Source organism: Monodon monoceros, unplaced genomic scaffold, assembly GCF_005190385.1.
Source record: "Monodon monoceros isolate NGI ecotype Baffin Bay Population unplaced genomic scaffold, NGI_Narwhal_1 Super_Scaffold_1, whole genome shotgun sequence".
Lineage (NCBI taxonomy): Eukaryota > Metazoa > Chordata > Mammalia > Artiodactyla > Monodontidae > Monodon > Monodon monoceros.
In genome coordinates this window covers 69,039,496-69,055,371 of record NW_021703765.1, presented here as the reverse complement: position 1 = coordinate 69,055,371, position 15,876 = coordinate 69,039,496, and the positions used below count along the sequence as shown (strand labels likewise).

At 41.9% G+C, this 15,876-nt stretch overlaps 1 protein-coding gene across 4 annotated transcripts in view; it reads left to right on the top strand.

Annotated features, from left to right (window-relative positions):
* The window catches only part of SART3 (spliceosome associated factor 3, U4/U6 recycling protein), a 33,427-nt gene that overhangs the window by 3,462 nt on the left and 14,089 nt on the right, over positions 1-15,876 (top strand). For 2 of the 4 annotated variants that reach the window (XM_029224599.1, XM_029224597.1), the window contains exons 2-6: positions 5,098-5,224; positions 6,686-6,790; positions 8,759-8,943; positions 10,266-10,317; positions 11,802-11,926. In XM_029224599.1, the coding sequence (XP_029080432.1) occupies positions 5,098-5,224; positions 6,686-6,790; positions 8,759-8,943; positions 10,266-10,317; positions 11,802-11,926 (594 nt within the window). Of the gene's footprint in view, positions 1-5,097; positions 5,225-6,685; positions 6,791-8,758; positions 8,944-10,211; positions 10,318-11,801; positions 11,927-15,876 lie in introns of all 4 variants that reach the window. The other 2 variants (XM_029224593.1, XM_029224591.1) reach the window with 1 other exon arrangement.

Genomic DNA, 15,876 nt, shown 5'->3' with positions numbered 1-15,876 from the left:
TCAAGTTTTATAAATCATGAGCAGGAGAACATTGCTAAAAGATTTTTTTTTTAATTATAGGTCATGGGCTTACCTGATATTGATTCTTTATTACCTACTTGTGTGTAATTTGATCCGTACAAAGCAGTTCACATCTGTAAGTTGTAAAGGATGGTAATGAGATGAGCACCCTTGCTCTGCCCCTTGCTCTAAGAGTGGGGACTTCATCAGTACTGCTGCCCGTCCCCGCGGCTTCTCCCTGGTGCCAGTGCCCTGCCTTGACCCCATCCCCTCCTCAAACCCAGGTAACTGCTTTTTTGAATCTTGAGTGCTTCCTTCTCTTTAAAACATGTATAGTTTTATCCTCTAAGTATGCATTCCTAAGCATATATTGTCCACTTTTGTTTGTTTTTGAGCTTTTAAAAGAGTGTATCGTGCAGTGTGTAATCATCCGGGACCGCGTTCCACTCAGCAGTGTGTTTCTAAGATTCAGCCTCGTTCTTGCAGGTGCAGGTTATCCATTTTTACTGCTGTGTGTTCAGTACCCCAGGGTGTGAGCCCACAGCTTATTGGTTGTTCTGGCATTTGAATTGCTTACAGTTTTTTTTTTCCTATTACAAACAAGCTACAGGGAACATTGTTACTGTTAAACTGTGCTAGTCTCAAACCGTGTAAGAGTTTCTCTAAGTCAGTATTTTTCAAACTGGGGCCATGGTCATGGGTCATGAATTCATTTTAGTGGATACACCCAGTGTCCCTCTGTGATATACTTTCTGGTTGCGTGGGTCTGTTTCTGGGCGCTTTCTAGTGTTCTGTTGGTCAGTTTGTCTGTCCTGTGTCAATTCCGTGGTCTAACTCATTACTGCTGAGACTTGCTACCTGCTGAGACAGATCCTCCTGTGTGCAGTTTAATGCAATAACTAGGGTCTAGATTACTAAGAGTATATTGTCAAATGGCAGTGTTAGTCGAATGAATTATAGGTCATCTGTCATCTCTGGAGAGGGAAATATTTATTGCTGAAATGTGGCAGACGTTGGAAGAGTAGATACTAGTCTAGTCATGGTGTATAGACTTAATGTAACCCCATACCCCAACTTGTTTGAAAGCTTTTTTTTTTTTTTAAAGATTTATTTTTGGCTGTGTTGGGTTTTCGTTGCTGCGCGGAGGCTCTCGCTAGTTGTGGCAAGAGGGGGCTACTCTTCCTTGCGGCACGCGGGCTTCTCATTGTGGTGGCTTCTCTTGTTGCGGAGCATGGGCTCCTGGCACATGGGCTTCAGTAGTTGTGGCTCATGGGCCCTAGAGCTCAGGCTCAGTAGTTGTGGCGCATGGGCTTGGTTGCTCCGCGGCATGAGGGATCTTCCCGGACCAAGGCTCGAACCTGTGTCCCCTGCATTGGCAGGCGGATTCTTAACCACTGCACCACCAGGGAAGTCCCTGAAAACTTTTTTAAAAAATTAAACTTTTCATTTTGAGGTAATTGTAGGTTTCCCTCCAGTTGCAGGAAATAATACAGAGAGATCCTGTGTACCCTTTACCCAGTTTCCCCCACTGGTGACCTTTTGTAAAACTATAGTACAGTCTCACAACCCCTGTATTGACGTTGACAAAGTCAGCACACAAATTGGCTCTGTCACCTCAGGATCTCTCCTGCTGCCCTGATAGAGCCACAGTTCCCGACCTCTAGCACCCGCTAATCTGATCTCCATTTCTACAGTTTTATCATTTCAATAATGTTATGTAAATGGAATCATATAGTATGTAACCTTTGGGGATGACCTTTTTTCACTCAGCATAATTCCTTCAAGATTCATCTGAGTTGTGTGTTTATTTGTTCCTTTTTATGGCTGAGTAGTATTCTGTGGCATGCGTGTTCCATGGTTCGTTTACCCATTCACCCATTGAAGGACTTCTGGGTTCTTTCCAGATTTAGCTGTTAGGAATACAGCTGTTATGCACATTCCTGTACAGATGTTTGTGTGAACATAGGTTTTATTTCTCTGGAAAAACACCCAAGGGTGCAGTTGCTGGTTGATGTGGTACTTGTGTGTTGAATTCTATGGGAAACTGCCGAAAACAGTTTCCTGAGTTGCTGTGCCCATTTTATATTCTCATCAGCAATGTATGAGTGATCCAGTTTTTTTGCATCTTCTCTGGCATTTGTTGGTGTCACTGTTTTTCCTTTTGGCCGTTCTGATAGGTGTGTAAGGATAGCTCATTGTGGTGTTAGTTTGTATTTCCCTGACCGTTATTCATGTGCACTCACTTGCCATCTGTGTCCTCTGGATATATTGGGTTGGCCAAAAAGTTCATTCGAGTTTTTCTGTAACATCTTACGGAAAAACCCAAAAGACCTTTTTGGCCAACCCAGTACATGTTGGTTCATGTCTTTTGCCTACTTTTTATTTTACTTGGATTGTTTGTTTCTTACTGTTGAGTTTGGAGTTATATCTTTTAGATATTATTAGTCCTTTGTCAGATACGTGGTTTGTAAAATTTTTTTTCCAGTCTGTAGCTTGTCTTTGCATCCTCTTTTAACAGAGTCTTTTACAGAGCAAAAAGTTTTAATTTTGATAAACTCCTAACTTTCTGAGTGTTTTTATCGTGAATGGTTGTTGGATTTTGTCAAATGCATTTTCTGTATCAGTTGATACCATGATTTTTGTTCTTAGCTTGATATATAGTGGACTACAGTGATTGCTTTTCAAAGATTGAGCTAGCCTTGCATACCTGGAATAACTCCCACTTAGTCATGGTGTATAATTCTTTTTGTACATTGAATTTAGTTCTGTAAGTTTTCCTGTCCACTCTGTGCTAGCTGCAGTCCACTTATTTTAATTTGCTGTGTTTGCATTTTCATTGAGTTCTGTGTATTTTAAATTTTCTTTGAGATTTCCTTTTTGACCCATAGATTATTTAGAAGTGTATTGCTTAATTTTCAAGCATTTAGAGATATTCCTACAGTAATTGATTGTTGTTATCGGAAAACATACTCTGTATGATTTAAGTTTTTAAAAATTTGTTGAGGTTTGTTTTATGACCCAGGATGTGGTCTCAGTGAATGTTCCTTGGGCACTTGAGAAAAATGTGTTATTCTGTTATTGTTGGGTAGAGTGTTCTATATATAGCAATTAGATCATGTTGGTTAATGGTGTTGTTGAGTTCTTTTATATTCTTGCTGATTATCTGTTTGGTAATTCTTTTAGTTGCTGAAGTGGGGGGTGTTGAAATCCCCAATATAATTGTGGTGTGTCTGTTTCTTCTTTTAGCTCTATCAGTTTTTGCTTCATCTATTTTGAGGTTCTGTTGTTTGGTGCATGCACTTTTAGGATTGTTTTGTCTTCCAGGTGGGCTGATCCTTTTATCATTATGTAATGTCCCATTTTATCTCTGATAATTTTCTTTGCTGTAAAGTCTACTTGATGTGATATTAGTATAGTCACTTTTTGCTTCTTTTTGTTTAATGTTTGCGTGCTGTATCTTTCCCCATCCTTTTACTTTGAACCTACCTACATCCTTGAATTTGAAGTGAGTTTCTTGTAATCAGCATAGAGGTGAGTTGTGTTTTTATCCACTCTGCCATTCTCTGTCTTTTAATTAGTATGTTTAGATCATATACTTTGAAGGTAATTATTGATACGCTAGGTCTAAAGCCTGACATTTTTTATTTTGTTTGTTTCCTGTGTTGCTTGTTCTCCTGTTTCTCTTTTCTTGCCTTCGTATGGGTTATTTGAACATTCTTTAGTATTCCAGCTTGATTTATTTATAGTGATTTTTAGAGTATTGCTTTATATAGTTTCTCAGTGGTTGCTTTGGGTATTTCAGTATATTTGACTTACATGGTATCTATGTTTTACCCCTGAGTGAAGTGTGGAAATCTTCCTATTTAGGTCCCTTTACCATTCCTCCTTTGAAATGTCATTGTTTTGGGTATCAGATAGCCTTAAAATTTTTATTTCCATTATCATACGATTTAGAAGACTCATGAAGAGAAGGATCATCTATTGTATTTAGCCATATTTCTGCTCTTTCTTCCTTCCTGATGCTCCAGGATTTCTCTTATCATTTGCTTTCTGTTTGAAGAAATTCCTTTAGCTATTCTTTAAGAATAAGTCTGCTAGTGACAAGTTCTTTTAGTTTTCCTTTGCCTCAGATGTATGATAGCTTTGGAAGCAATTATCTTAATTTATTAACTTTTAACTTGAAATATAAACGTTTTTGTACCTATCACTCAGCTTCATCAGTCTGTTGCCATTTTTGTTTCTCCCGATAGGGATTTTCATTTGTTTGTTTGTTTAGTAAAAGAAAAGGGCTCTTACTGATGTACCTGGCATGTGCTACAGCATGATACTAAATTACCTTTCAGTGGGATAACAAGGGTAGGAGGGAGGCTCAAGAGGGAGGGGATATGGGGACATGTGTATGCATATGGCTGATTCACTTTGGTGTACAACAGAAACTAACACAGTATTGTGAAGCAATTATACTCCAATAGAGATCTATTAAAAAAAAAAACCTCACAAGAACCTTACGAGCTAGAACCTAGTGGTGTATCCCATTTTACAGATGAGGGAATGGAGGCTTAGAAAAGTTAATAACTTGCCTCAGGTCATACTTTGTGTTTATTTATTTGCTTCATTAGAATGTTTTCTGTATTTCAGAGAGAACACACGCGTGTTCTGACAGGAATTGAGAGTGTTAAGTTTATTATAAAAAGCTCTTTCTTGTGGATTTTTCTCCCTCTTCCTGAAGGTAAACGTTGCCTTGCTCTTTTCGTGGCTCTCCCACATTGCACATATTTTGTGCTTGTGGCAGACATGTGTCGTCACCAATGGTGAAAAAAGCTGAGTGTTTTTTTTTTTTTTTGGCGGTACGCGGGCCTCTCACTGCTGTGGCCTCTCCCATTGTGGAGCACAGGCTCCGGACGCGCAGGCTCAGCGGCCATGGCTCACGGGCCCAGCCGCTCCACGGCATGTGGGATCCTCCCGGACTGGGGCACGAACCCGCGTCCCCTGCATCGGCAGGCGGACTCTCAACCACTGCGCCACCAGGGAAGCCCAAAGCTGAGTTATTTTGATGATGGCATTCTAAATTTCAACTTCTGTTCCTTTTTCTTCTAGCTGTCTATCAACGTCTATGATTACAACTGCCACGTGGACCTGATCCGGCTGCTTCGGTTGGAAGGGGAGCTTACCAAAGTGAGGATGGCCCGCCAGAAGATGAGCGAGATCTTTCCTTTGACCGAAGGTAAGGCTTCCACAGTTGGGCTGCTTTTATAAACACAGAGAATTGAAGAGTGTCCTTTTTTTTCAGTGCTGAAAGTGGGACAAGCTCCTTATAGAAAATTTGGAACATATAAGTATAGTGGAAAGAAGAAAACCCATCATCCAAAGTCAGCGATTTTTAGTTTATCCTCTTCTAGTTTTTGCTAAACATACTTGTGGTCATGTGATACTGACTCATGTTTTGAATCCTAATTTCTTTATCCTAACTTTATCATAAAATATTTCTATGTAATTAAACTTTTCCCCCGTTTCCTTTCTGTTTCCTGTTCTAGTATTTGTGTATTTAATCCATTCTCAGAAACAGATAACTGTAAATGTATTATAACTAAACTTTCATAAATAATTTTTAATTTAAATGTTTCATACCTTATTTGTTCCACAGTAGTTGGGCATTTAGGTTATTTCTGCTTATTTGAAACATAATTACACTGAGCATCTTTGTAGTTAAATCTCCGTGAATATACATAATCGATCTTTTAGGGAGAAGTTGGAAAACACAGGCCCTAGATCCAGTTCTGTCCCCTTCTCCCTCCCACAAAGCATAACTGCAGAGCATAGAAGCTGAAATCAGATTGCCTGGCTATATGTCTTTCTAGCTGTGTGACCTTAAACAAATTATATAAACATTCTAAGACTCAGTTTTGGAATTCCCTGGTGGCGCAGTGGTTAGGAGTCCGCCTGCCAGTGCAGGGGATGCAGGTTCAAGCCCTGGTCCGGAAGGATCCCACATGCCACGGAGCAACTAAGCCCGTGCGCCACAGCTGCTGAGCGGGCGCTCTAGAGCCCGCGAGCGACAGCTACTGAAGCCTGCGTGCCTAGAGCCTGTGCTCCGCAATGGGAGAGGCCACCACAGTGAGGGGCCTGCGCGCTGCGGCAAAGCGTGGCCCCCGCTCGCCGCCACCAGAGAGGGCCTGTGCTCAGCACGAAGACCCAGTGCAGCCAAAAATAAATAAATGAATAAACAAATTTATTAAGACTCAGTTTTCCCAGCAGTAAAATGGGGATAACAGTAGTTTCTGCCTTGTAGTACATTGATTGGAAGAGGCATTCTGTGCACAACATTTATTAACACATGCTTGGCATGTTGTAAATGCTTAGATAGATGCCATTGTTATTAATGTCCCTGTCACCTACCTCATAGGTTTTTGACAAAGATTGAATGAGAAAATATATCAGTGCTTCTCAAAATATAAAATGCCCAGCCACTCTAGGGATATTATGACTTTAGTGATTGATCTTCTTTGGAAGCATAAGCCTTCTATGTGCTTGGTGCAGGTTTTAAGAATTGAATTTCTGTGAACTGGGCCAGGTTGTATAAGGTGGATGAACCGTACTCGTGCTGATGCCTCACGGTGCAGTCCCTGCTTTCAGCCCGCCCTTTGGTGCTGGGGGTGGTAACGCAGGGGACCCTGGTGTCTTGTAGAGCTCTGGCTGGAGTGGCTGCATGACGAGATCAGCATGGCCCTGGACGGCCTGGACAGAGAGCACGTGTACGACCTCTTCGAGAAAGCGGTGAAGGATTACATCTGTAAGTTCCCTGCGGGCTCTTCTGAGGGTGTCAGGTGGGCTCATCTGGCATCACTCTGCCTCCGTGGATTGTACTGTGAGGTGTTGCTACCCAGTAAAGAGCATTCGTCCAGCGGTTGGAAAGATTGGAGTTCATTTATTATTATCATTGTTTGTGGTTTTCAATTGAGGCTTTAGGTTTTAAAATACAAGTAGAAGAAATATTTGAAGGAAGGAGGTGAATATACTCACCCCCACCATTTATCTGGCAGGGAGAACTTACCTGGTATTTCCAGATGACTAAAGGTTACCTTTTACACATTGATTGGATTTTTAGAAGCTTTGGACAGAAGGCTTTTTTTTTTTTCCAGTACTAAAAAACTTAAACATTTAATTTTGACATTTTTATAGGAAATTGCAAAGATAGTACAGAGAAGTCCTATGTGCTTGCTTGATCCGGTTTCCCCCAATATCTTATGACTATAGTACAAACTCAACACTGGGAAATGGACCTTGGTACGATGTGTGTGTATACACACATTGTATACACACAGTGTGATATTTTATCCCACCACTGCATCAAGGTGTAGAATCTTCCATTACCACGGAGATCCCTTGTCTGCTGGTCTTGACATTTTACCAGTGAAAGTGAAGTGTGGATGCCTTCCCTCCCTTAAAATTCCGTTTGATGGGGGCTTCCCGGGTGGCGCAGTGGTTGAGAGTCCACCTGCCGATGCAGGGGATGCGGGTTCGTGCCCCGGTCCAGGAGGATCCCACATTGCCGTGGAGCGGCTGGGCCCGTGAGCCATGGCCGCTGAGCCTGCGTGTCGGGAGCCTGTGCTCCGCAACGGGAGAGGCCACAGCAGCGAGAGGCCCACGTACCGCAAAAAAAAGAAAAAAAAAAAAAATCCCGTTTGATGGTATAAGTCTCTAAATATTTTCTCTACATACATCGAGGACTATATCACACAATGCTATGGACAGAGTGTTCTTAAAAATTATTTTAAAATGTTTCCCATTTTTAATTAAATATCCTTTTTCCTATCTGATTTTCCTCACTCCCTCTGTGGGCATTTCCCCTAGTGAGAAGCATAGACCCTCTGTAAACTAGACTAACCCTCACTAAGGGCTTCAGCTCCAAGAGCTAGTTCATTTCCATTTTCGTTTTGCAGCCCATATGGCAGCTCTGTACTGGTGAGCAAAAACAGAGTAGCTCACAAACCTTAGCTAAGTTTTTAGAAATGACTTATTTCATTGAGAAAGCAAGCCTAAGGAAAACACACAGCAGTTCTCATGTTGGCTTTATCTTTTTAGTATTTTTATTTTACAAGGTTAGTGTATGAGCATCAAAAATTATTTTCAGATCTCTGAAAAGTGACTTGATAGGCACAATACGTACAGTAAGAATCGATGCATTCATAAAGAGTTTAATTCATTGGTCTTAATGCTGCAGGAGTGAGTATATAGAAAGTTTAAAAAGTGAAAGAAACAAGGTAACCAGGTCTTTTTTGTTGTGTTTTAGAGATTTAAAATCTCTAGTAACAGGATTGGTGCTTTTAATTTTGTTTTTCACTTTGATCAGAAGGCTTAAAAATGAATCAAGATTTAAAAGTTGAAAAATTCTAGGCTTTGCAGTCTTTCTGAAAAGTCACTCAGATTTGTAACTATTTTCATTTAAATCTTTACTGGATTTCTTCAGTTTTAACAAATGAGCTCTATAATCAGTCGTATTACATATTACCACTTGGCATGTACTGTTTATGGAGTCAGATCTCAATGGTTATACCTAGTAGGGCCATTAAGATAGACTTTCTTTTTGGGCTGCAGTGTTGGTACAGGGAACCTGGGATACTTGTTGGTGATGCTCTTCCCTTTCTCCATGAATGAGTACTTTTTTGGTGGGGTCATTTCTTCTGTTGTTCATCAGAACAAAAGTTTTGATGTTTGAGCATTTCGTATCCTGAACTAATAGAACACTTCTCATTTTTAGGTCCTAACATTTGGCTAGAGTACGGCCAGTACTCAGTCGGTGGGATTGGTCAGAAAGGTGGCCTTGAGAAAGTCCGCTCTGTGTTTGAAAGGGCCCTCTCGTCCGTCGGGTTACACATGACCAAGGGACTCGCCATCTGGGAGGCTTATCGGGAGTTTGAAAGTGCCATCGTGGAAGCTGCCCGGGTGAGTGACCAGTGCTTGCCTTGGCCACCCAGGGCTGTCCTCGTAAGTGGTCTTGGAGAAACGTAGTTAACAAAACGGTCTTTGCCTGTCACTTAGTGGGTGGGCAGTAAATAAAATCACGAGTCTTTGTGGAGTAGCAAGAATGTCTTCTTTGACTGAAAAACAGATGACCCTACAATTTTTTCCTGATATTTAAACATACTCCTGTTTTAGTTACTGGTTTCAGGTGAGAGTACAAGGATAACGAAGTCATTCCAAAAAAAAGATTTTATATGTGTGTGTGTATACATATGTATGTGTACATATATATGTATATATACATCATGTCCCATAGTAACTGAGAGATTTGATCCCATCATAATTGCGTTTTTTAGACTAGACTATGATTTATAGAATTTTACAGTCCCCTCCCTAGTGTCTCTTTTCCACTCTGTGTGTGACCACAAAGTTGTTGTTGGTACACTGTGGAGCCCTGTCCTTAAGTTAGATCACTGTGGTTAAAGTAGCCCAGTCCCGTCTTGATTGTGTCCCTGTTGAGAAATGTGCAGTGGTGCTCTCCCCTTCCCTGGACTAAGGCGTTGGGACTGAGCCTCTGGCTGACACGTGCGGCTGTCTCGAATGTCAGTCGTGACCCCACATGGAGTCTGCTCCCACGCTCCCCTCGGTGTTCATGCACTTTCCGGCCACTGTACTTGTACTCTTGACCTCCCTTCATCTGGGAGTCTGTTCTCCTCTCTCGCCAGCTCGGGAGAGCCTGTAGGAGCATCCCTGGTGCCAGCTCCTCCAGGAGCCTTCCCTTGATTCCCTCCCTTCATAATGACAAACTCAGCCCTGAAAACCAGCTTGAAGCGAGCTGCCATCCTTTGATACTTGTGACGCTTCGCTTTTGTGATGCTTATGCTGTATCTTGTTGTAGTCGTTTGGGTACATTTCTTTTTCTTTCTTTTTTTTTTTTAACATCTTTATTGGGGTATAATTTCTTTACAATGGTGTGCTAGTTTCTGCTTTATAACAAAGTGAATCAGTTATACATATACATATGTTCCCATATCTCTTCCCTCTTGTGTTCTTGGATTCCTTCTTGCTCTCCCCTCATAAACACTTGCTAGGGAAAACATTCACTTTTGAGCCTCGTGCAGCATTTGGCACAATACCTCATGTATGAGAGGTCCTATGAATTTTTTTAGTGTGAACTAAAGATGTGCTGAAATATTTTTTGAAGTAGGAAGAACCAGAGTTTGTCATTTACTACGAATTTGCTTCTTTAGCCCATAGCTGGCTTCCTTTCCCCTTTTGACCGGGAACAAACCTTTGATTCACAGCTGGAGAAAGTCCACAGTCTCTTCCGGCGACAGTTGGCGATCCCACTCTATGGTAAGAGAAAGTGACCCATCCACAGCCAGTCCTTCGTCGTTCTTAGAATGCTTTGGAGCATGTCACGTGATTAGGCCTTTCCCAGCATCTCGTGAGGCGAACGTGGCTGGTGTTCGTATTCTCATTGGACAGTATCACTGTGGACAGGGCCCTGGGGAAAAACATATCTTGAATTGTTCATGCTCAAGTGGGTTACGAGGGTCAGGGGCAGGACTAGAAGCAGACTTCCTGACCCCTAGTTTCCTGTATTAAGACATTGTCAGGGAGGCAGAGAGAGGGTCTCTGAAAGGAATAGGGAAACTGACTCCCTGTGTTTTCTGGGGGAACTTTATTGAGTAAGAGCTCCATTATGAGCATTTTCTCTTCAGAAGTAACCTCCATAACAGTGTGGGGCTTGTAGGTGGGCTAATATCCTCCTCCTGTGGAGGTGAACTGGTGGTCCAGGAGCGCAGTCGATTGGAAGTGTTCCTATCTGAATTTCTTGGGACTTGGGAAGGAGTCTTCTTTTGTGTGAACATATTTTGGCAAGCCAAGCCTTTGAGCTTGAACATGAGCAGCGCTGGGAGGACTTCCGAGCATGGGAAGAATTGGGTGCTGCCATCTTGTTTGTTCCCCAGGTGTGGTTATGCGTTGCACACCCTCAGAGCCTCTGGCCAACTTTTTTTTTTTTTTTTTTGCGGTACACGGGCCTCTCACTGCTGTGGCCTCTCCCATTGCGGAGCACAGGCTCCGGACGCGCAGGTTCAGCGGCCATGGCTCACGGGCCCAGCCGCTCCGCGGCATGTGGGATCTTCCCGGACCGGGGCACGAATCCGTGTCCCCTGCATCGGCAGGCAGACTCTCAACCACTGCGCCACCAGGGAAGCCCCCTCTGACCAACTTTACTTGAGCCCAGGTGTTATTTCTTTTTACTTTGGATTGGATTTGACAAATTATGAAGTGGCTCTCCAGTCAAATCTTTGGGTGACAAGCAGAAAAGGCTAGAGCTGAGCTGGCTTCTATGTTTAATCTCACATACCAGTGTGAGGCAGTACAGCTTGGTGAGCAGAGCATGAACTTGAGTCAGACTGCGTGGGTTCAAAGCCTTGTTCTCCTGTTAACTGTGGCCAGTTGATGTAACCCTCTGCTTCTGTTTCCTGAACTGCAAAGTGGGAATCATGGTAGAACCTCCCTGGTAGAGTGGTGAGGATCGAATGAGGTAATGGATGTGAAGTGTTAGAACATAGGGAGCAGTAGGTAAGTGTGGTTAGAGCGTTGCTGTTAGTTTCATTTAACTAGGTGGTAGGGCTGCCCAGGATGGTGCTTTGAGACAGAGTCTAAGACCAAGTCAGGGCTCAGCAGAAGAGCTCAGGATTCCATAAGTAAGAGCCCTGTGGCCACAGATGTGGGAGGGGCCAGTGGCACCTGAGTCTCAGGGTTTACTCTGTGTTTGAGTTGATAAAACCCAATGGCAAGACCCATGGGCTGAATCCATCTCTCAATAGATATGGAGGCAACGTTTGCAGAGTATGAAGAATGGTCAGAAGACCCTATACCAGAGTCAGTAATTCAGAACTATAACAAAGCACTACAGCAGTTGGAGAAATATAAACCCTATGAAGAAACACTGGTAAGTGTTGGTCTCTTTTACAGTAAACGTCTCTCTACAAACTTTTCCCTAATTGATAGTTGCAAGTAAAACAGTATCTTTAACATTTGTTTTATTGTGAAATATACTATAGAGTGTATAAATGTGTACATTCAGTTTACATCCTAATAATAAAGTGAACATCCATGTACCCACCACCCAGGTTAAGAAATAGAGCATTGCCAGTACCTTAGAAGTCTCCTATGTGCCCCTCTCCGATTGCCTCCTCTTCCCTCTCCCGAGAGGTAATCACTTTCCTGACTTTTGTGATAATCATCCCCTTGCTTTTCTTTATAGTTTTACAACCTATGAATGTATCCTTAATTAATATATGGTTTAATTTTGCTTGTTTTTGAACTTCTATATAATGGAATCATGCTGTATATTTTCTTTCAACATGTTTTTTGGGTTTTACTCATGTTGATAAGTATAGTTTTAGTCCATTTGTTTACACTGCTGTAAAGTTGCCTGTGTATAAACAATTTATTTATCTGTGTTCTTAGGTGGTTGGGTTGTTTCCAGTGTTTTGCTAGGAGGAGTAGTTCTGCTCTGACCGTTCTTGGACGTATCTCTTGGTACACATGAAAAAGAGTTTCATTCCATTACGTCAGAATGGAATTGCTGGGTCCTAGGGTGATGCTGAACTGTTTTCCAGGCTATCAGTTGCTACTCCCGCCTGCAGTATCTGAGAGTTCTCATTGTTCCGCCAACCTGGGGTATTGACATACTTAAATTTTAGGCAATCTGATGGATCTGAAATTATAGTTTTAATTTGCACTTCCCTCATAACTAATGACGTTGAGCATCTTTTCACACCTATTGGCCATTCAGATTTCCTTAAAAAAATTTTTTTTTGAAGTACCTGTTAAAGTCTTTGGCTCATTTTTTTTTGGTTTGTCTTTTTTCTAATTGATTTTTAGGAGTCCTGGGTCTTAATCCATACTTTTGGTTGTATGTATTACAGTTTTTTCCTCCCAAGTTTGTGGCTTGTCTTTTCCTTTTTTTTTTTTTTTTTTTTGCGGTACGCGGGCCTCTCACTGTTGTGGCCTCTCCCGCTGCGGAGCACAGGCTCTGGACGCGCAGACTCAGCGGCCATGGCTCACGGGCCCAGCCGCTACGCGGCATGTGGGATCCTCCCGGGCCGGGGCACGAACCCGTGTCCCCTGCATCGGCAGGCGGACGGACTCTCAACCACTGTGCCACCAGGGAAGCCCTGAAGACCAATTCTTAATTTTAATCTAATTGGATTTGTCATTCTTTTCCTTAGGGTTTGTGCTTAATAAATCTCTCCATACTCCGAGGTCACTAATATACTTCGTTCTGTTTTTCTTCTGAAAGTTTATATTTTGTCGTTCATCTTTAGGTTTTCTTCTGGAATGGATCTTCGGGTATGGTCTGAGGCAGGGTCCAATTCCGTTTTTCCATATGGAGAAACAATTGTTCCAGTGCTGACTTTGATAATTCCATCCACCCTCACTCATATGCTGCCCCACATCTGTCATGGATTAGCTTTCCATTTCTGTGTGGGTCTATTTCTGGGCCCTCTGTTCTGCCCCACTGGTTTATATTACACTGCCATAATGACGATAGTTTTATAATTAAGTTTCGATCTTTGGTAGCATGAGTCCCATCCATGTTGTTCTCCTTCAAGAGGGTCCTGGCGTTCTTTAGCTCTTAGTACTTCCGTTAATAGAGAATCAGCTTGTCAAGTTCTATTAAACAAACAAACAAAAAAAAACTTGATTATTATTTTTTTTTTCCTACACTGCACCACATGCAGGATCTTAGTTCCCTGACCAGGGATCGAACCCGGGCCCTTGGCAGTGAGAGCATGGAGTTCTAACCACTCTACCGCCAGGGAATTCCCTTGAATTTTTGATTGGAATTGCATTGAATCTGTAGATCAATTTGGGGAAGAAGTTATATCTTTTAAATATTGAATCTTCCAATCTGTGAACATGGTATAGACCTCTGCTATTTAAGTCTTGTCTATAAAGTTTTATAAATTTATCCAGTGTCTTGAACACATTTTTAGATGTATTTCTAAGTGTTTTTTTTGATGCTATTATAAATGGTATCTTTTTAAAGATTTTATTTTCTAGTTGTTTGTTCCTGGTATATAAAATGCAATTTTTTTAATATTAATTTTTTAATCAAACTTGCTCAATCCTTATTAATAATTTATAGATTTGGGGAGATTTTATGTGTTGACAATACACACACAATATTATTTGTAAATGGCATTTATTCCCCTTTCTTGGTCTTAGAATACTTTTAACTTCATTTACCACCCCTCAGACTTATGCTTTGTTTCCTTGTATTTCTTGTCTTTTAGTTGACCCACAAGGCATCGTTATTAATGCTGCATTTTGCAGTTCCAGTTTGTTTACATTTATGCATGCATTTCCCATTTTCTTTGCTCGCTCTGCTCTTCTCACGTCGTAGATCTTTCACCTGCAATCACTTTTCTTTTGCTTAAAGTCTGCCCTTTAGCATCTCCTGCACTGGATATTTGCTTGTAACAGATTTTCTCAGTTTTTGTTTGTTTCAAAAGGTCCTTACTTTGCTCTCCTTGAGAGTTAATTTCTCAGGATATAGAATTCTAGGCTGGCAGTTCTCTTCTCTCGGCAGTTAAATATATCTTTTTCTCTTCCGGCTTCTGTTGTGCTGCTGAGTCAGCTGTCTGACTCCTGCTTCTTGGAAGGAAAGCCTTGTTTGTTCTGTGGCCACTTTTAAGGTCTCATTGGTTTGGTTTGCTGTCTGGCAGTTTCACTGCAGTGGGTCCAGATGTGGATTATTTTGTATTTATCCTGCTTGAGGTTTGTTGGGCTTCTTGGCTCTGTTTGTGGTATCTTTCGCGGCCTGGTGAGTGAGAACACAGGCTCTGAGAGATGGGCTGCCTCAAGTCTGAATTTTATCTCTGGGCTAGTACTTAGCCTCCTTGTGACTCAGTTGCCTCGAATGTAAGATGGTTACAGAAATGATAGCTGCTTCCTACGATTGTTGTAAAGATCAAATTCTTTAAATTTATTTATTTATTTATTTTATTTTTGGCTGTGTTGGGTCTTTGTTGCTGCGCACGGCCTTTCTCTAGTTGTGGCGAGCGGGGGCTACTCTTCCTTGCAGTGCGTGGGCTTCTCATCGTGGTGGCTTCTCTTGCTGCGGAGCACGGGCTCTAGGTGTGCAGGCTTCAGTAGTTGTGGCTTGCGGGCTCTAGAGCTCAGGCTCAGTAGTTGCGGTGCATGGGATTAGTTGCTCCACGGCATGTGGTATCTTCCCGGACCAGGGCTCGAACCCGTGTCCCCTGTATTGGCAGGTGGATTCTTAACTACTGTGCCACCAGGGAGGTCCCAAGATCAAATTCTTAATATTATCTCTTAAACTGGCAAAAGCTTAACCTTCCCTTAGCTTAACCACTTTCACTTAGATTTTGTTTGCAGTATTTCTTGTTTCTTGGCCAGTTTGTTGTTGATTTGCAAGAAGCTTTTTTTTTAATATTTAATCTAGTATTTTCAGTGGCACAGTGTGTCTGGGTAACTGATTTTGTCATTATTAGTAGAAACTGAGTCTCTCCAATATCATCTTTCTAAGTTCAGAGCATGCGTGCTCTCTCTCTGGTCTGCATGTGCTCCCTCTCCCTTTTTCACGTGTAAATGATTGGTATTTAGTTGCATTTCACAAAGCTTCATTCATGAAATCCTCAGGCAGTTGAATTTTGTTTTGACCTTCAGCAGAGTGTGGCTGAGGAGAAAACAAGTTGAATAAGAGGATTTTGTTTAAAAAGAATTTTAATTGTATGCCTTTGGATCAGTAAACATTGAGCATAGCCTCCTCCATCTCCTGCATATACCTGTACTCTGGCAGGAGCTGGTATTTGGAGTGATGAACCTGAAATAGCACAGGGCACCAAGTAACTCTGGTATGGTTGCATT